The sequence below is a fragment of the Triturus cristatus genome, chromosome 3_1 (genome assembly GCF_964204655.1).
Source record: "Triturus cristatus chromosome 3_1, aTriCri1.1, whole genome shotgun sequence".
Lineage (NCBI taxonomy): Eukaryota > Metazoa > Chordata > Amphibia > Caudata > Salamandridae > Triturus > Triturus cristatus.
In genome coordinates, this window is record NC_140583.1 from 428,207,981 (window position 1) to 428,227,613 (window position 19,633).

Here is a 19,633-nt window from a genome sequence, read left to right on the forward strand (position 1 = left end):
TGGCTGAAAAGATTGCGGCCATTGGTAAACTGGCTGGGGTAAAGGTGGCGGAAAATGAAAAGGGTGTTGCCAATGGGCTTTTGCTTGATGCATAGGAAAAAGTGGGGCATTTGGGGGCTGCTGCTGTAAATTAACATGATGTGGGAAAAAAGGGGGCGGATAAGGTGGTTGCAACCAAGATTTAGCAGGTTGCTGTGGAAAATATCCAGGTCCACTGTTGCTTTGAAAAGTGGGGCAGGGAGTGTTAGGTCGTACAGGCTTTGATAGAAAATAAGACAGGGGAAGTGGGTTAATTTGGGTCGCAGGACCACTGTTGGGTGCATTACACACGTAGCTTGCTGCCCCTACATCCCTAAAATTAACAGTTATTACGTCCCCTACTATTGATTTCTTGCTTCTGCCCACCCAATCCCCTCTACGCACGGTAAGAATTTCACCGTTCATGTTGTTAGGTAGGGGTTTATGTAAATGGAGCCATTGAGCACATTTGTTCCTAAGCTCGGTAAACGATTCTTTTACTCCCTCCTTCAATGGGGGAACCGCCGTCAGCACGACTACAAAAGGGGAAACCTCTGGTGGTAGGTTTATGGACCTAAAACGTGTCTGCTTTAGTTTGGGCCCATCAGGTTTGTTTATAATGGGAGGTGCAGAAGTTGAGTTAGGTTTCCCTGCTACTTCTTTAGCTTGGATAGTGGGGGTAGCAATATTAGCAACAACAGGATGTTGAATCGCCTGGACAGGAGTATTCCCCTTTGTAATCTGAGCAGTTATTGGTTGAGCGGGAATATTCCCTGTTTGCGGCTTAGGGAGTATAACTGGGTTCCCATGGACTGTAGTACCTTGAGCCTTATTTGATACACCTTTGGGGGCCTGAGTGCTCGTTGGACATTCAGGGGTTGATTCTATGGTCCCTTGTGACTGGACAGGCACTTGTACCTGCTTTTTTTGTGGCCATTTGGAGTGTATTAGAGAAGTAAGCCTATCCACTTTAGAAATTAAAGGCTTAATTTGAGCTGCTAAAGTGGCTTCTAGGTCTAGTTGTAAGTCTATTACCATATTTTGCACCCAGCACGGGATACCTGATGTCAATTGTGGGGTAGGGGAGATCAAATTATGATTCCTAGCTGGGGCTTTTACTTTACTTTTGCCCTTCAATATGGCCTTATGGGGGTTAGAAGCCCTTCCCCGTGGAGCAATGGGTACAGAAACTGTTTCCGCATCCTTATGCCCACTCAGACTCGGCTCCACTTTGTCAGGTGACTGACAGATTTCGAGATCTGGTGTAACCTCCAGGTCTTCAAAAGACAGGTCCGAGTATGATGGGGCAACCGATAGATCTACAGTATTCGGTACAGTCGAAACATGATTAGTGGGCAAGGTTATAGATAATGAACAATTATTCACATTCTGCGGAACAGGAGATTTAGCCTTTGCCAAAGGGCCCAGGGATGAACGCCTAGCGTTAGCAAGGTCCATAGAGACTCTTTTTTCCAATAGAACAATACTTTGGTCAATAGTCTCATGTACGCGTGAAATAAAGAGATCAATAGGACCAGTCACCTGAGCTACCGCCGTAGCTTTTTTCGCGCAACTTCGAGTTCTGTTGCGTATGGTCGACATCTTGGGTATTGGTTTTCAGGGGTGAAGTCACAAAAGTTCTGGGCCAGGGCCGTCCTCTGCCGTCCTTGAACGGCCTTAAACGGCCCACTCTTTGCCCGGTCTTCGCCCCGGTAGTCGCCCCGCGCGCGTCCCGCGTGCGCGTTGTTACAGCAAAATATATGGAAGAGGCAAGTGAAGGGGCGGGAAGAGGACCAGCTGCGGCCGATCAGCGCCGCGCTGCCTGCTGGTCCTCGCAGTCCCGCCTCACGTCCTCTGATGAGATGCTGGCTCGACTTAGCCGCGTTGGTGCCTCCAGGCACTATGGTGTTGGTCCAGCTACACAAGACTGCAAATTGACCTGGCCTGCGAGCGGCACCCGCGGAGCGGGGGCCGCGAGGCGTAGGTCTCAGCAACAGAGGAATGGAAAAGAAGGATCTGCACTCGCTGCACAACAGCTGACGAAGAGAGTCCCAGGCAGCTCGCTCGGCAAGGTGTATTTGACCGGTGGAGGGGCGGGAAGAGGACCAGCTGCGGCCGATCAGCGCCGCGCTGCCTGCTGGTCCTCGCAGTCCCGCCTCACGTCCTCTGATGAGATGCTGGCTCGACTTAGCCGCGTTGGTGCCTCCAGGCACTATGGTGTTGGTCCAGCTACACAAGACTGCAAATTGACCTGGCCTGCGAGCGGCACCCGCGGAGCGGGGGCCGCGAGGCGTAGGTCTCAGCGTAGGTCTCAGCAACAGAGGAATGGAAAAGAAGGATCTGCACTCGCTGCACAACAGCTGACGAAGAGAGTTATTTCATTTAATTTCATTTAATTTCATTAGGTCCCTGACAGGGCAAAGGAACACTCGTCCAAATTCGAAGGGCCTTATTTATGAGGCCTTGTTTCACTTTTATGCCGCCGGTGCGTCACTTTTTGTGACGCACCAGCAGCGAAAAAAAATGTGCCATGTTGCGCCCTATTTACAAAGTGACGCATCTAGGCAGATGCGTCACTTTGTAAACCCCTGCACCACATTATACCTGCGCCAGGTATAATGTATGCAGGGTGGGTGTTCCCCCACAAAAAGCCTCGTAGAAGTGGCACATTGAAATCTATGAGAACTCAGTGCGCCACTTCTAGGAGGCCATTGCGTCAATATCTTACACCTGCCTCACAGCAGGTGTAAGACTGATGCAGGCCCTTTCACATGGGGCTTGCCCCATGTGAAAGGACACATTGCTGGACTTGCGTCTATTTTCAGACACACCCCAGCAATGCATCACTTTTGCGCCTACAGACACGCCAGAAATACTGACATATCTGTAACTCCTTGCGACATGATGTGACATACAGTAAATGACGCATCCGTCATGTCGCAAGGAGGGTGCACTAAGAAGTGACGCATCCCTGTTTTCACACAGCGATGCATCACTTCTCATAAATATGGCCCTAAATGTGTTTACATCTAATAATCAGGGATAGGTATGTGTGTTTTCAATATTGTAACACAGCAGCAGCTCACCAATATTACTGCAAATAATCTCTGTGACGCCCTCCCATTTCTTATATGTTAGGCCTTGTTTTGATCTAAAAGAACCTTTTTTTTCTGTATATTGCATGAAAAATAAACACAACATTTCTCAGCAAAATGGCTGTACTAGACTCTCACACAACAGGCACATTAAACATAAATTAAAGGAAAACAGTAATTAAAACAATCTGTTTAAGAAATAATCAAGGTCATTAGGACAAAACTCTGGAGAACGGAGCTGACTCTGTCAGGGGGCCCCCTGAAAGGCTGGGGCCCTGGGCCAGAGCCCACTTTGCCCAGGCATTAAAACGTCTCTGCGAGAATATGGCTCTTTCCCACACTATACTCCCAATACCCAGAGTATGAGCAATGCTGTGGTTCTTTACCTGTGGCCCGAGCACTCGAGAGTCCGCGGCTGTTTTACAAATGTGAATAATACTAAATTAATACATAGAAAGAAGCAAAACTTAAAAAGTTTTACACTTTTTCTATATTTGATTGCAAAGTAAACAAAATATTTGAACATTTGAGCATTTGTTTAAGTACATACTTGTTTCTGTCTTTTTGTGTTTTGTTTTTAATCATAAAAATTCATTAAGACGCACAGCCCCGGATTCCAGTAATAATTCAGCGGGGGTCCCGAGATCCCAGTAATGATGTAGCGGGGGCCGAAATAAGTCAAATGGTTTAGAACCGTTGATTGATGCAAATAAATGAAGAAGCAGGTATGCATGACAGCGCCTACTCTTGCAACATTGCACGCTTAAGCACTCCATATTTGGAACATGTGTCTGAACCTCACGTACCTCCACCAACAACTTCTACAGCAGTCTACACGGAAGACCCCCCACCCCTCCCCCCCTCCAAATAAACACCCAGGAAGGGATCCCAGAAACTGATGCAAGGTGGAGCTTTTCGCAGCCCCGTCCAGGCTAAGAAACACTGTAGAAATGTGACAGAAGAATAACAAAGTTAGCGTTACCTACACGTTCATTAATTCAACCGCACCGTTAGCATGTCCACTGCACTAGCCTAGGCAAATTCATTTTCTTTTAGGAAGAGCAGTAAAATCATTAAAGTAGCACCTGGAATAGTAGTGAACGAATGTTGTTCATTTTGTGCACATTTGAATCTATCAGTTTTGTTAAGGTTACAGGATGCTCAAGTAAAAGAAATTTTATTTAAATATATTAATATAAAATTGCACGTCAAAATGGTCTCAAAGTATAAAAATAAATTCTTTCACACAAATATACATATGCATAAAAACGAGAAACATGTACAACAGAGACAGGTCATATAAATATTTGAAATTGCATAAACATGTTTTTCACACATAAAGCAGCGAAAGAACACAGCGGTAACCCTTCTCGGTATTAAAAGAACGAATTGATTGCATCTTCAGGAATTAAAAGGAGTCAGCGGACTATCAAACCCACTGTCTTGCTGCCTAGAGCCAACATTAAAGAGCAATCTCCTGGAATGTGTTTTGCAGCTTTCTGTTACCTCTGCAATCGGCTTGGAATTGCTTTTTATTGTGAAATCTGATCTTAAATTATTAGAATTATCGCGTATTGTAATTTCACTTAAATGCTCGTTACTGCAATGTGTGGTGTTTTCCTTCGCTGCATGCGCTGGGCTGTTCATTCCGGGCAGGGCTTGCCTGTCAAACAGATCTACACTTTCATCTCTCGTAAAAAGGAAGCCGGCTGCCGCAGACTGCTCAGAGGGGCTACAAGGCGGCACTTGTGCGTCTGCGCTCCACACAGAGTGCTCTCTTTGCACCGAGTGCATCAGTGCCAGCGAGTTACTGTCCCCGTTCTCAAGCTCGCTCGACGTGCTCCAGTCACTTGGCCGGTTTTCATCCCTTACCGGAGTTTCCTGAATATCAAACCGTGAGCTTCTCTCAGATGCGGCTGGCGCGGCTGTAAGGCGGTTAGGTAAACATCTCTTCGGATTCGCCTGCCTGGTTCGCGTCTGAAATGAAGCCCGGTCCGAGTCAGAGTCTGACAGGCCCTCAAGCCAGCTGCAAGTAGGCAAGCGTTGCAGCTTCGCCTTTGAGATGCACGAGGCTGGGTTATGACGTGATGTTGCCTTTTCAGAAAGTGCTCGATTTTGCTCCTTTGCTTTCGCTACACCGTCAGCCATTTTGATTCCGTTGGCAAGAATATGCCCATCTTTCAAGTCCTTCTGATTTCGAATCAGGAGTGCGGCTTCTTCGGGAGATGCTGTTCTGACTTCTGAACTCACCCCACCTTTTAACTTCCGGTCCATAGTGTGAGGTGTGAGTTTCTCCTTGTCCCTGAATTTCGAGGCAGCGTGCTCTGTTGAGATTCGGTCTCTGTTTGTTCCTCTCTGGATCCCAGATGTCGCTTCTCCATTCTGAGGCCTTGCTAAAAAGGAGTAAACAGATTCCGTAATTGGTACGATGCAGAAAGGTTATTAGAAAAGGTACATTTATTTCATTTGTCCACAGCAGTATAAGGCGGACAACCTCGCGTTTAAAACATTTATTACTTAATAACTGTCCAAAGTTGTACCTTACTGTGTAGCTTTGCAGCCTATTATAAAATATCATAACTTTAGGCAAAAACAATTAAAGGGCTGTTAAGAGTGGAACACTTGTAGGTATTTTCAGTGCAAACGACTCAAATGAAAGAGTTCCACGAGCCACAGACCCAGAAGTCATAGTTACTCACCGAGACAATACACAATGACGTCAACAAACACTGGATTAACCCAGCTCGTCACAGAACCCACACACATCGCTGGACCCAATCTTCACCACCTTTGATGGCATCAAGTTCAACCCAACCTCTCCCTTCACATAGGACCGACTACACAATAATCCACTTCCAAATCAGCACACCTCAAGCCAACACACAAACCAACATCAGCCTACCTAGCCCTAGCTGGGGCAAAATCTCATGAACTGGCTCAACACCATCTGCACGGACCAACCCAACTTTACAAACATCAACAAGAACATCAACAAATTCAACAATTAGATCAAGAACTGCACAGTCTCCCTCCCGCTCATCAAACTCAACAAACAGAAAAGAACCAACAGCTAGAGAGAATGTGGAGAGCCAGCGGCAAAGCCACCAACAAAACCACCATCAAAGCTGCACTCAGATAATAGCATCTGCAACTAAGACACCAAAAAAAGAGAGCTAGTGGAACGCATCAAAGAGAACTCCAACACAGCAAAAAGTCTTTATCATCAAAGATTTGAACACACCTATGGCCTCAGTCGACAACATCACCCCATTTCATGAACTGTGTGATAATCTATCCAACTTCAATTGTAAACGCTCAGACATCTACTACAACTTTGCACACCAACCGAATCCCACAAACTAATTGACAACCTGCCCATCACTAATCAAGAAAACCACCTGACTGAATGGAAGAATCAACAGTGAAGAAATGATGAAGAAACTGGTGAAGACCATCCATTCTGGGGCCCCAAAAGACCCATACGCTACCATATCTACAACCTCGGCGCATCACCAATCAGCACAGCCCTCATCCACATCCTGAACTCCTTAATCACCTCCGCCTTCCCAGAATCGTGCTACAGTCAACACCCTCCTCAAGAAACCTTCAGTCGACCCAAGCCAACTGGTCAACTACCGTCCTATTTCCCAACCCTGAAAAATTGATGAAGAAGGCCATCAACAAACAACTCATAAGCTACCTCAAGCTCCACCATCTACAAGACAACATAAAATCAAGCTTCAGAAAGAACCATAGCACAGAAATGGCACTTATCCCAGCCACTGACAACATCAGGACCATCCTAGACCGAGGAGAAACCGCTGTCCTCACCCTGCTCGATCTCTCAGGGGCATTCGACACAGTCTCTCACAACACACATCAGAAGACTCAAAGTGTTCTGCATCCAAGGACCAACACTCAAATGGATCAACTTCTTACTCACTGCAAGAATCCAAAGGATCAGACTGCCACCTTTCACATCAGAGGCCAACAACTGAATATGCGGAGTCCCCCAGGAATCATCCTGCGTCCCTAACCTGCTCAACGTATACATGGCCCTGTTTTCCAACATCATCAGATCTTAAGGCTTCACTCACCCTGATCTCCTACACAGACGACACCCAACCCATCCTGTCCATGACAGATATGGCACCAACCACCAGAACCAACTTCACCAACTGCATGATCTCGGTAGCAGAATGGATGAGAACCAACTGCTTGAAACTCAACTCTGATAAAAAAGAAGTACTGGTCTTCGGAGAACTAGAACCAGCACCTGCACTCATGACCACACTAGAAATCTGGGGATCATCCTGAACGAGTTCAACGTGACAGCAAGTGTCAACGCAGTGAGCTCTGCCTGTTTCCACATCCTGCGGATGCTGCAAAAAAATCCACAGAGCATCAGAGGAACCACCTCGCAAATATAATCACAAGCAGACTTTACTATGGCAACTCACTGCAAGCCGGAATTTCTAAGCAGCTCCTGAACAATCTTCCAACCATTCAGAATGCTGCCAAAAGACTCATACTCAACCTTCCCTGTCACATTTATATCTCACCTCACGGAGCTTCATTGGCTGCCCATTCACAAACGCAGCCAGTTCAAACTCCTCATGCACTCCTACAAAGCCCTACACAATAGTAGATCTGTATAACGCAACAGCCGGAAACAATTGCACAATCCATCCAGACACCTAAGCTCATTCTCACTATCACTTGCACACACCCCACTCTCAAAAAAGCAGAACAGGAGATTGCTCCTTCTCCTACATCACACCCAAAACATGGAATGACCTCCCACAACACATCAGAGATGCCTCCTCGCAAATGGAGTTTCGCAAGAAGCTGAAGACCTGACTAACTGAATAATGCTGAGGGGATCACACGCCTTCACACATGCTCAAGCCCCTGGATACCATCATGGGTGATCAAAGCGCTCTACAAATCGACATAACATAACATCGTGAAGCAACGAGCAGGGCGAGCACTGAGTCATTAGCGTAAGCATGCAGGTTGTTAGGTCCCACCTACCAGCGAAAGTTTGGATATTGTATCGCCTGCAGACAGGTTTTTCCTGTATGTAGACATAAGCCGCTTGTGAACCATCACAAAAACTTACAGTGAGCTTAGAGCTCAGCCATTACTTACCACTGTGGTTGGCTTTGTCATTCTTGTTTGCTTCTTATTCAGTGGCTTGCCTTCCACTTCTTGTGTTTGTATCTCCCCTGGAGCACGGCATCTTTTTTATTTTTTTGACTACCAGAATTGTATCCTTTTCACTGCTCACATATTGGGAACTACTTTTTTTTTTTCATTGAGATCTCCAAAATAGTGAATTTGTTTTCTTGGGCTCTCACCTTTTGATGTCCTGACCCCGCCTTGGGGGTAAAGTATATACAAATCTCCCTCACCAGTCTATCCACAGAGGATTCCACTATGACCATCGGTGTGGGTACCTAGATGTGAAGAACTGTGTTCTCAAAAGGTAATTTGTGAAATATATATTCTACAATTTGCTGTTTTATCTCCCATGCATGTGAGTGTTTTGAACTCCTTGTAGGTCGACAGCTACTAATGTTATCCTCCTCTGGATGGCCCATGTCCAAATGTCCTGTGCTAACAAGGACAGTACTTGTGACCTTGTTCTTCCCTGTTAGTTGAATTAGAACATCATGGTTGTATTGTCTCTTTGTACCTGGACTGTTCTTCTCTTGACAGGTCTCTGGTAGACCTTTGATGCCAATAAACTGTTGTCACTTCAAGAATACTTATATGTTCTACTAACTCTTTCTGGTTACCTGGGCCTCTGATGTTTAGTCTTCTCATGTGAGTACCTCCCCCCCACACCCTGTGTGGGATTAGTCTGTTGTGATGGTCAGTGAGGAGGGTGGGTGTTTAAAAAGCCCACCCACTGTGATGGTTCCTGGACTACACCACCATGTGAAAGATGCCATTATGACCATTAGATTCCTCACTGTCAGACACTGTCCTTTCTTGTAAGGGTCAGTTTGCTCTAGTAGTGCCACAATTCTTTTCAACACTGGGCAGGCCTTCACCTCTGTAGGGTTTAGCCTTGCCCCAATGAATGCCTATTCTCTCTCTGGTACTAGTGATCATTTCTCCATGTTTAGGGAAAACATTAATCTGTGGAGTATCTGTATGATCTGGTCTATGCGCTCCTGGCACTGTGTGAATAATCTCACCTTTACTAGCCAGTTGTCTAAGTAAGGGTAGACATGTATCCCCATCTTCATGTGCGCCACAACTACCACAAGGCACTTTGTGAATACCCTTGGTGCAGATTTTAACCAACAGCTTCGGAGCTTGTATTGGTAATATACCTTGCCCACGGCAAGCCTCAGAAAGCTCATGTGTCTGTTGTTCATCGGCACATGCAGGTAGACATCCTTAAGATCTATAGTAGCCATAAAGTCTAACTTCGAAAGGCCCGGGATGCCCTATTGCAGTGCAACCTTCTTGGACTTTTGCGTAATTAGGGCATGGACGTCCAGAATAGGCATGATGGTGTTGTCTAGCTTTGGTACTAGGAAATAAAGTAGACCCCTTGAGGAGTTTCCTAGTCTTTTGGGAGCCTTTTGATTGCATATTTGTTTAGGAAGTCCTTGTTTGGTGGTTATCTTAATGTATAAGTTACTTATCTTCGGTAACGATGTATCTGGTAGAGACAAATCTAGCTGCAGATTCCTTAACGTAGAATTATCCCCAGGCGTAAGACTGGACCCGGAAAACTTTCTTTGCTCCAGCATCTCTGTGCACCGGGGGGCGGTACCACGCGACTCCGCCCTGACGTCGTCCACGGGCGTGACGTCAGCAAGGTCACATAAGCCCCACCCCAGCGTGCTGACATCAGTTTTCTTCGGAGAACTTTTCCACGCCACAACGCGGAGCAATCACAAACAAAACTCTGGAGAGTATGGGAACAGTGTGCGAAAAAACAGTGAAACAGAAAAGAGAGAAACGCAAGGTGAGGAACCGCACCCGTTGGAAATGTGCCAAGCACCCAGGCACAAAAGACCATAGCGAGGAAAGCCATAGCAGCGAAAGAGCAGAGCACCGCTCTGAGGAACACTGTTGCAAGCGAAGGCGACATCCTCCCAGGAGAGGGGGAGAGAGAGAGAAAAGGAGAGAGAGGGGGGGAGAGAGAGAGAAAGGGAGAGAGAGAGAGAGAGAGAGGGGGGGAGAGAGAGAGAAAGGGAGAGAGAGAGGGGGAGAGAGAGAGAGAGAGAGAGGGGGGGAAAGATAGGGGGAAAAGAGAGTGAGAGAGAGAAGAGAGAGAGAGAGAGAGAAGAGAGAGAATGCAACCTCCATCTACAACAGTGTAGGGCAACAAGCCCGGAACAAAGGAGGAACAGCAATCCACCCCCAGACGACACCCTCAAGGAGGGCCATATCCCCTGAAAGGAGCAACAAGCATTGCGATATAGCCAATAGGTCTCGCCTTTGGGACCTTATAAGTGTTTAGCCATGATGAAAAAGTTGATGTTGTTGCACCAAGGATATTGTGCTGCATAACTAAATACTTATAAGGTCCCAAAAGCTAGACCTATTGGCTATGCCAATGCTTGTTTTATCTTGGTGAAGTTAAGAAAACCTGCCTCTTTTAGAGGAACCTCTCTCCTTCTTTTCATAATACTTAAAACCCCGATGCAGTGTTTTGCGAAAATGTGCAATCTGTGAATGCGAGGCACTTTTTTTTTTAGGGTGCATGGTCCTATTTTTGATTTCAATACAACCCTGTGAACCCCCGTAAATGGACTCTATGACTGCTTGTTATACCAGGAGATGCCTATCTCTCTCCTCACGCTACAGATGTGATGAGCATATCTCCCAGCCCCACCCCCTGACCCGCGTTCGTCCCGCTGCCTCTGTGTAAATGCACCCTGCTCAGATCTCGATCCCAGATCTCCTCATAAAGTCCAGGGTTTTCCAAATACCGGTTTCTGTCACCCAATGCACTTGGTTTCAGTTTTTTCACAATTATGTCGTTTTCTCTACCAAATTGAAACGCACTCTAATGTCGACCTAATAACGTCTGGAGTGGTGCCATAGAAAACCTCAAATAGGTGGACGAAAAAAGCACTGTGTGTGCTTCGATGAGGCCCAGCCAGCAAGCGGCGCTACAAAGAGGCATGCAGTGGTGTGGACACTAGCTCATTACCTCCTCGTTAGTCTTCCTCGCCACATGACTAACACAGTGAGCTTCAGCTCCACAACAGAACCCTCCAAAGCAAAAAAGTCAGCATCCCATGCCTCCCATCCCTTCCCAATATGGCCGCCCCATTACGCCCATGACCCCTATAAGAGGCGGGCCGGCCCAACCCATCAGCCTGTTTTTTTTTGTTCTGCACTCTCTCCAGAGCGCATCAGGTGAGTGGTGCCTGCTGTAGCAGGTGCGTGGGTCCAGGGTTGGAGGTCCTGCTCTAGCGCACCCTAGGGGCATGGACCTTGTTTTGATTCCCCTACTTGTTTCCCCCGGTGTGTGTGGCGGTTGCTGTGCTTGTACCGGTGAGGCTCTGCCTTAGCGAGCCGTGGGTTTTCAGGTAAGGGGGGGGGGGTTTGCGTGGGGGCCGGTCTTTCCGGTTCCCTTGTGTGTGGCATTCCCTTCGCCGCCCGCCTTTCGTTGTATTCTGTGGGCGGCAGCTGTACGGAGCTTTGACTTCCGAGAGTTGCGGGCGGGTGCCTTACATTTCATTTATCAGACCCTGTTGTCATCTCCTGCCCCAAGCCGCGTATTCGCCTGCCCGCCTGCCCCTCGTAGCGTTGGGGGAGGCGGCGGCTCTGCGGGGCTCGGTCCGACTGTGGGCCACTGTGCAGCTCCGGGCGCGAGGATTTCTGCGCCGGGGCAGCCTTGGGAGACGCATGCTTACCTGCGTCCAGGTACACTCTTCCGGGTTGGGAGCGCTCCGGGGTCGGCGGCGTTGCTCGCTGCACGCGGTTGATCCTCGCGGCTGTAGGCCGGCTCGTTGTCCCGGGGGCGGGGCTTCGTTGGGGGCGTGTCCCGCCGGGTGTTTCTCCCGCCTTCCTTGCCTTTTTGGGCGCCGAGGGTTTGCTTTCGATTTGTCTCGCTGTTCCTGGTGTGTCTTTGCTTGCTGGTGTACTGTGATTCTCGCGCTTCCTGCATATTGGATGGTGGGGATGTCCATGATGGGGATGTCCTTCCCTCCCAGGCTCCTCCTGACACGATTGCCCTGCGGTCCTTTCGGGACATGTTTCAGACCGCTGTTTCGGCGGCTTTTGCGCTGCGCTCGTTGACAGGTCCCTCCTCCCCAATCCGTCCTCGCTTGCATCCCTCCTTGGTCTTGGTCACGGGTCACGGGTTCAGTTCCCGGCGGGTCCGCTCGGTCCTTTCTTCTGTCTGGGGTCGATAAAATGAGTGCCTTTAAGTTGGGTGTCACCTAAACAGCTGTTATTCAGCGCCAGCATTCCTGTAGTGGTGAACGTGCGCTTTCCGATTACGCAGGTTCTGTGAGGCCTACACGGTCAATACCCGTGCATAATGTTCTGTGTGTTGTCGTGCATTTGCTGCCTTTCTTGCGCTGTGCCTCTGGTTATCGGGGCTTTCACAGGCCAGGGGTTCGATTCCTGCGCTCGCTTTCTAAGTGTCATAAGTTGGCTACTCTTGCTGGCTCTTCTTTTGTGATGGTGTTTGATGTACGCTGTCCGCTCTTACTGCTCGGAGACGCCGGTCGTCTCACTTTTTTGTGATCCTTCTGTGGTTGGTGAGTGCTCGCTTCGGCAGCACATATACTAAATTTGGATCGATGCAGAGCCGATTTGCATGGCCCCTGCGCAAGGTTGACACGCGTATTCGTGAAGCGTTCCATGTATGCAGTTGTTTTGTCCTGCTTCTGGGGCTTCTCGGATTCCATGAACCAGGAGCTTTAGCTCTTTGGTTGGTCTTGTGCCTCTGGTTATCGAGGCTGTCTCAGGACTTGGGTTCGAGTCCTGCATATCGCTGTCACAGTGTCATGGGTTGGCCGTATTTCGAAACTCTGCTTTGAGGCTTTGCTTCACTTTTCCGGTACGCGCTGTCCTGGTGATTGGGGGTGCTGGCTGAGTGCTTGCCTCTTCCTCCTCCGGTTCTGTTTTTCCCTCTCTTGGCTACTGTGCCATGCGGGACTTGTCGCCCCGTTGGGTGCGTTGTTGTGTGCCGTTGGCCTGGTGGCTTGGTGTTCTGTTGCGTCCGCTTCGGGCGCCTCTGTTTCTCCTCTTGATCTGTCTCTGTCGCTGTGGCTAGGTGGGGGTGGGATGCGCCGCCCGCCTTCCCTTCGGGTGCGGGCGGTGGAGGTTGTAGGCGATTGTCTTTTTGCTTCGCTGTTGTCCTTCCTGCGCGCTGGCGATGTGTTGCCTTCCCTCTCTTCCCCCTCCTACTGCTCTGCCCTGGTTGGTTCAGGGATCCCGGGTGGGGGCCCTGCTAGGTCGGGTTCTCTTGCTGGTTCCTCCTCCTTCTGGCCGTCGCGGTCCTGCCCTGCGCTCCCCCCTCCCCCGCCGCCTTGTGCTTGATGCCCTGCTATAGCGGGCTCTGGGGTTTGGGTTTTGGCGTTTGGCTGCCCCTCTCTGTGGGGGCGGCTGTGGGCTTCTAGGTTTTTCCGACTGTTGCGCCTGGGTGCGCGTGGGTCCCTCAGCCCCCTCTGTCTGTTTGGGGCGCGGGGCTCGGTTGGCTTTCGGCTTGCCGGCGGTGTCCGCTCTGTACCCTCGGTTCTTTCGTCCCTTTCCGCCCTGGTTTCGCATGGCCTGGTCTGCTTTCTGCGAAAGGTGCTGTAGCTCAATGGTACGTCTTGTGCCTCTGGTGGCGCAGGTTCTCCCATGACTAGGGTTCCAGTCCTGCCAATGCTGTCCATGTGACCTGAGAGGGTAAATTTTAGTTGTGCCGGGTCGGGCCTGGTTTGTGCCCGGTTGGGGGCCCGCCTGGGTCTTCCGGGTGCTGTGGGCTTTGGGGTCCTTTTTGGACTCTCCCTGTCATGTTCGGGTCTGCGGCTGTGCTGCTCCCTCCTCTTCATGCTCCCTGTCTCGGCGGTTGGTTCTTGCCCCCCTTTTTCTGTTGGACCAGGTGCTATGGCTCAGTGGTTTGTCTTGTGCCTGTGGTTGTATGGGTTCTCGCAGGACATGGGTTCGTGGCACGCACATGCTGTCTATGTGTCATGAGTTGGCACACTGTCTTTATCTTATGAGGTTGTCTGACTTGGTTGGGGCCTTCCTCGTATGGTGTTTTGGGTTATCGCTTCGGCGGCTGGTGTACTCCGCCTGGTACGTTTCGGTGCCTTTCGCATGTCCCCTGCACTCGGTTTCCACGCGTTTTCGTGTGACGTTCCTTGCAGTCTTGTTGCCTGGCTGTTTTTCTCCTTCCGGTTGGTCTCGGTGCCTCTGGTCCTTCCTTGGTTCGGTTTGCCCGGCCTCTTCCCGCTTCTGTCCTGGGACGGCTGGGAGGTTTTGGTGCTGCTATGGACTACTGCGTCTCCTGCAGGGGCCTGGGTTCGGTTTCTTAGTCGCAGAAGCTGATCCTGTTGAGTCCCCTCTGCCGTTCATCCGTTTGTGGTTGTTACATTGTAGGCCGTTTTGTTGGTTGACGCACTTCTGCTGTTCTGCTCTCCGATTCCCGTATGGGTTGTCGTGAGCTTTTTTGTTCTGGGCTGGGTCTGTGGTTTTCACTCTGGGTGATTTTCCAGTCCGGCTTCTGTTTGCCGTTCCTTGGTTGCTCTGGGGTTCTCCCCTGCCTTGTGCTCCCAGGTGTTTGCTGGGTTCGCCCCTGTTTGTGGCTGCCTGTGTGACGGTGTTCTTCTGGGTCCCTTTGGTGCTGTTTGCTCCCTTTGGGTCTCCGGTGTTGGCTCTTCGGCCTTCTCATTCCTTCTTCTGCCGGAGTTTCTGGATCGCCCTGCCCTTCTCGCCTTTGGTGGGTGCTCGTTTCGGCGACTCGCTTTGTCCCTGTGTGGGGCGGGCTGGGTCCATGGCGCGGCCTTTCCCTGCCTTCTGTGTGTGGGTGGTCTTGTGGGTTCTCCGCTTTCTGCGGTGGCCTGGTTGAGTTCCCTTGGTGGCCAGGTCTCTTCGGTGTCGTTTCTGTCACCTTCCTGGGTCTGTTTGTTCCCTTGTTCCTGCCTGGGTTCTCTCCTTGGGGTCGTGGTCCCTTCCGGGGGGTCCTTTGTGTGACTGGGGTTTATTTACCCTTCTGTTTCTCTTCTGCGCCCCTTTTTCCTTTCTTGCGGCACTTGCCAGTTTGCTTACGTCTGGTTCCGCTGCCCCGTTCCTCTTGTGGTTTCGGCTCTCTCGCGAGTGGTGTTCTCCCTTGCGGGGTTGATGTGTTTGTCATTCGGCTTCTCCCTTTCTGCTGTGCCTTTTTTGTTGGGTCGCTGTGGTGGGGTTGCCCTCTGTTCGTTCGGTTTCCCTTTTTTTTTTTAAGGGGGTTTTTTGTTGCCCTCTTTCGGGATGTCCGTTGGCCGGTGTTGGCCGGCTTGATCTCTGGGCTCTGTTTTCTGTGGCCTTTGGCTCCGTGCGGTCTGGTCCGGGGCTTTTATCTGTCCCGTTTGGGCCTTTGCTTTCGGCATGGTTCCTGCCGGCACTTCGTGTCTCTGGGGTCCGGGTTTTTGTCCTTCCCGGTGTCTTTAGGTCCCGGGCTGGTTCTTCCTGCTCGTGGTTGCCTCTCCCCTGGGTGGTCCTTCCGCTCGTTCTGGCCTGTTGGGTTTTGCCCTCGTTCGTGGGCATTCCCTTCTGGTCTGTTGGTTTCTTGTGAGTTTCCATTAAGGCGTTTGGCTTTGGTATGTGCTCACTGTGTTAGTCATGTGGCGAGGAAGACTAACGAGGAGGTAATGACCCGATTACTTACCGGTAATCTTCATTACTCCGAGTATAGTCTTCCTCGCCACATGAGTTCCCATCCCTCCCTCCCTGTCTGGCTATCGGCTTCATGTTGTGCTTGGTAGTTTCAGGCTGATGGGTTGGGCCGGCCCGCCTCTTATAGGGGTCATGGGCGTAATGGGGCAGCCATATTGGGAAGGGAGGCATGGGATGCTGACTTTTTTGCGTTGGAGGGTTCTGTTGTGGAGCTGAAGCTCACTGTGTTAGTCATGTGGCTAGGAAGACTATACTCGGAGTAATGAAGATTACCGGTAAGTAATCGGGGCATTCACTCTGCCTCGCAAAAGGGAAAGCGGGCCCTGTGCGTCACAGCTCTTTATCCGCCACTCTCCTGTCGAAGGTGGGGTCAGATACCCCTTTGCTGGGATAGTTGGGATACTGATAACGCACTAAGGGCCGTTGGTGGGTGGGGGTATTGTTGTATGGCTGATGTCCGCTCGCTGAAGGATCAGCCACTACAGTCAATGGAGATCATTCGTTATTTTGTCATTTTATTTATATAGCGCTGTATACATACCCCTGTCCTTAGCTAATACCTTTAGATTTTACCAAAATGTTTTTAAATAGAGGAACAGAGAGGGAGGCAGACAGACCAGACTAGATAGATAGATAGATAGATAGATAGATAGATAGATAGATAGATAGATAGATAGATAGAGGGTCTAAATGCTGCCTGGAAAACATTGGATGTTGAAATTGTGGAGGGCGGGGTAAGTGTGCTTCGCTACTGGTTTCACTGTACTGCTCTGTAAACCTCTAGTGGCTCTACCCACTGCATGCGCCCCAGCCATCACAGCGCCCAAGATCCACGCCCAGGGTGTGCCCTAGCACACTGACACCCCAGGCCAGTGAGCAGTCTGGCACTTTAAACAGCAGAGGGGCCCCCTCCCGCTGGAGCCAGGCTGCAGGCAAACGAGAACCACGACGCGCAGGTCCGGACCATGCCAGACAGTCGTTCAATGTATGGGCGCTATAGGGAAAAGAAAAGCAGAGCTCTCAAATCAAACTTAATTGTGTTGTTTAAAGACCTGTCTAAATAAACATTTCTTTGACTGACTGAATGGCGCTCAAATCAAATATCCTTGCCAAACAAGCAAGGTAGCTCAGCAGGTTAGGCATTCGCGACTGAGGCAGGTGCTGCCTTTTGAGTCACAGGCTCGAATGAGAGAAGAACTAGTTCAGCCTTTCATTCTTCAAATGCTTAGAAGTCGACCCACCACCCAAAAACAGAGGAGCGGTAAAATGTGCACCCCTCGACTCCGACTTCACACGAGTTTAACAATTGGTGCTTGTGCTGTGACTTCATCAACTCCTAACTCCCAACAAGAAGACGCTAGTACGACTACAGCACTCCTTTCATCCACCCCGGAAGGGAGACAGCTGGGGGCACAGGACAGGCCATGCCTCTGAATCCAAAGCAGCTGAGGGGTAGCCCAGTGGGTGCAGTTCCTGCTGAAAAGCTTTGCTGTGTGATGTGCAGATCTTGGGATCGATCAGCTGACTCTGGTGACAACTGAAGTACCGGTGGCCACAACAATGATGCTGGAAAGATAAGCGCCACTTCAGCACGTGATGCGTGCTATGCAACTGCCTGCGATCTTTTTACAGTAGACGTAGTCTTTCTATGTATTCTTTTATTGCATTTATTTTGTATAGTTCTCACAGACTTCAGAGCCTCTAGCTCTTAGGGTAATGGCTGCTGGTACTCTAATACTTGTCTGTTCCATTGGCTGCAGGCGATGTCATTCGCAGTGTCACACTTGATGTGACCCCACAAAATAATAAAACAAGCTATTTAAAAATAGAAATCTGCCTTTGCTACTCAATGGTGTCCCACGAGGCCCTCGGGACTGAAAGGCAATTCTGCCTGTCACATGTTTTTTGTTGCACATTTGGAGTGTCACCTATCTCTAGAGTCCTCAGAGCCCCCTCTCCCTCCACCAAACGTTAATAAAAAAAAAAGTACAGCCATCTGAGAGCCGCGTATCCCTTTCAAAGCGAGGCCTGCGCGGGTTATTACCCTTGAAGTCGTGATCCTTTTATCTGTAGCCGGATTCAGGAATTTAAGAAGAACCGTCATAAATAGGGCGGACGCCGAATAAAAGGTGTGATCCCTTTAAAAGGGTCCCTCGGCGGGGGAGGGGCACCGCTTCCTGTCACAGCGCTCCCAAAAAGCCGCCAGCCATTTTCAAATAAACACTAAAAAATAAAGCAAATGTGATAGTTTAGGGAAGAAAGGAGAGGGTGGGAGCGCAGCATCAAAGCCGAGATTAAGGGCGGGCATTATGAAGCACAAGCATTAAAAATGCAATAGGTCTCGCCTTTTATTAAGTTAAAGCCATTTGCTTTGCTATACAATACCATTAGCAAAGCAAATGGCTTTAACTTAATCGAAGGGGAGACCTTTTGCATTTTCAATGCTTGTTTATGTCTGCATCAACTTTTATAAATCCAGATCGTCCTTGCTCCAACCTAGAATCACGCCTCATAGTTCATCAACAGTGCCCCATGGCCAAACATCTAACCTCTTAACAGGGTTATTCGGCTTTGCAGACCTGGGTAAATGAATGAATAAAATGAAAAAATTGTCACTGTGCTCAAGCACCCACATTTTCCCCAAACACCCACATTTTCCCCAAACACCCAGACTCTGGAATCAGTCCTGGGCAAACCTTACTAGATGCCCCAGGTTTTATTTTATTTTATTTTTTGCAGATTTATATAGCGCGAACTGGACCCGAAAGTATTGGAGAGCTATATAAAATCTGCAACAAAAAAAACAAAAATCCTGGGGTTGCCCAGAATCACAGGATGTGGGTTTCCCAGCTCCAAGGTCGGCAGTCTAGCAGTGAGACCACATCACCTCTCCAAGGATGAACCAGATCTACCTTTCACTCCACAGGCCTCACGATTTGAGGAAATGGGTCCTCTCCATTCCCGAATAACTGCAAACCCTCTGGCACAGGTCATTGGCAAAAACTATTCCTGAAGTTTCTGAACACGTTATCCTCCATGATGTAAAGCTATACAAGAACATTCATTATCAACTGGAGCAATAATAACGCCCCCAACACCCCTACCACCAATGAGGAAATTACTAACCACAGCCAAGAACATTTGCCTTACTTCGGTTACTGACAATTTCACAGAAGTATACTCAGATCCCTGCATGCTCCAGCTCCCTTCAGCACCCTTGGTTAATCTCATCTCTGTGGCACTTTGACGACAGTGAGGCGCACGACGAGAAAAGCACACACTTTTTATTTCACTTGACCCACTACAGTAATTGTGGATAACGCTGACAACTTCACAGAAGTATACTCAGATCCCTGCATGCTCCCGCTCCCTTCAGCACTCTTGGTTGATCTCATCTCTGTGGCACTTTGACGACAGTGAGGCGCACGACGAGAAAAGCACGAACTTTTTATTTCACTTGACCCACTACAGTAATTGTGGATAACGCGCGTTTATATCCCATTGCTCCAATTCCCACCTAGCTGAGAGCAGGTTGGCACAAAATACACTGAAAATTACACAAAATGATAACGGCAATTTCTGAAGATGCATCGATGACCTTTCTTGCGCTAATTCACTGTGATCATGAGGATATGGAGACATGTGACTAGCAAATTACGCACTCATCTTTG

General features: G+C 49.2%; 1 protein-coding gene and 1 non-coding gene across 3 annotated transcripts in view; one reads left to right on the forward strand and one right to left on the reverse strand.

Annotated features, from left to right (window-relative positions):
- Positions 1-4,274: 4,274 nt before the first annotated feature.
- The window catches only part of CEP152 (centrosomal protein 152), a 725,831-nt gene continuing 710,472 nt past the window's right edge, over positions 4,275-19,633 (reverse strand). For both annotated transcript variants that reach the window (XM_085644215.1, XM_085644214.1), the window contains exon 28: positions 4,275-5,506. In XM_085644215.1, the coding sequence (XP_085500341.1) occupies positions 4,515-5,506 (992 nt within the window). In that variant the 3' untranslated portion in view covers positions 4,275-4,514. The remainder of the gene's footprint in view (positions 5,507-19,633) is intronic.
- On the forward strand, positions 12,861-12,967 carry LOC146860359 (U6 spliceosomal RNA). The gene has a single exon (XR_014979350.1). It is a non-coding gene; the product is annotated as a U6 spliceosomal RNA (small nuclear RNA).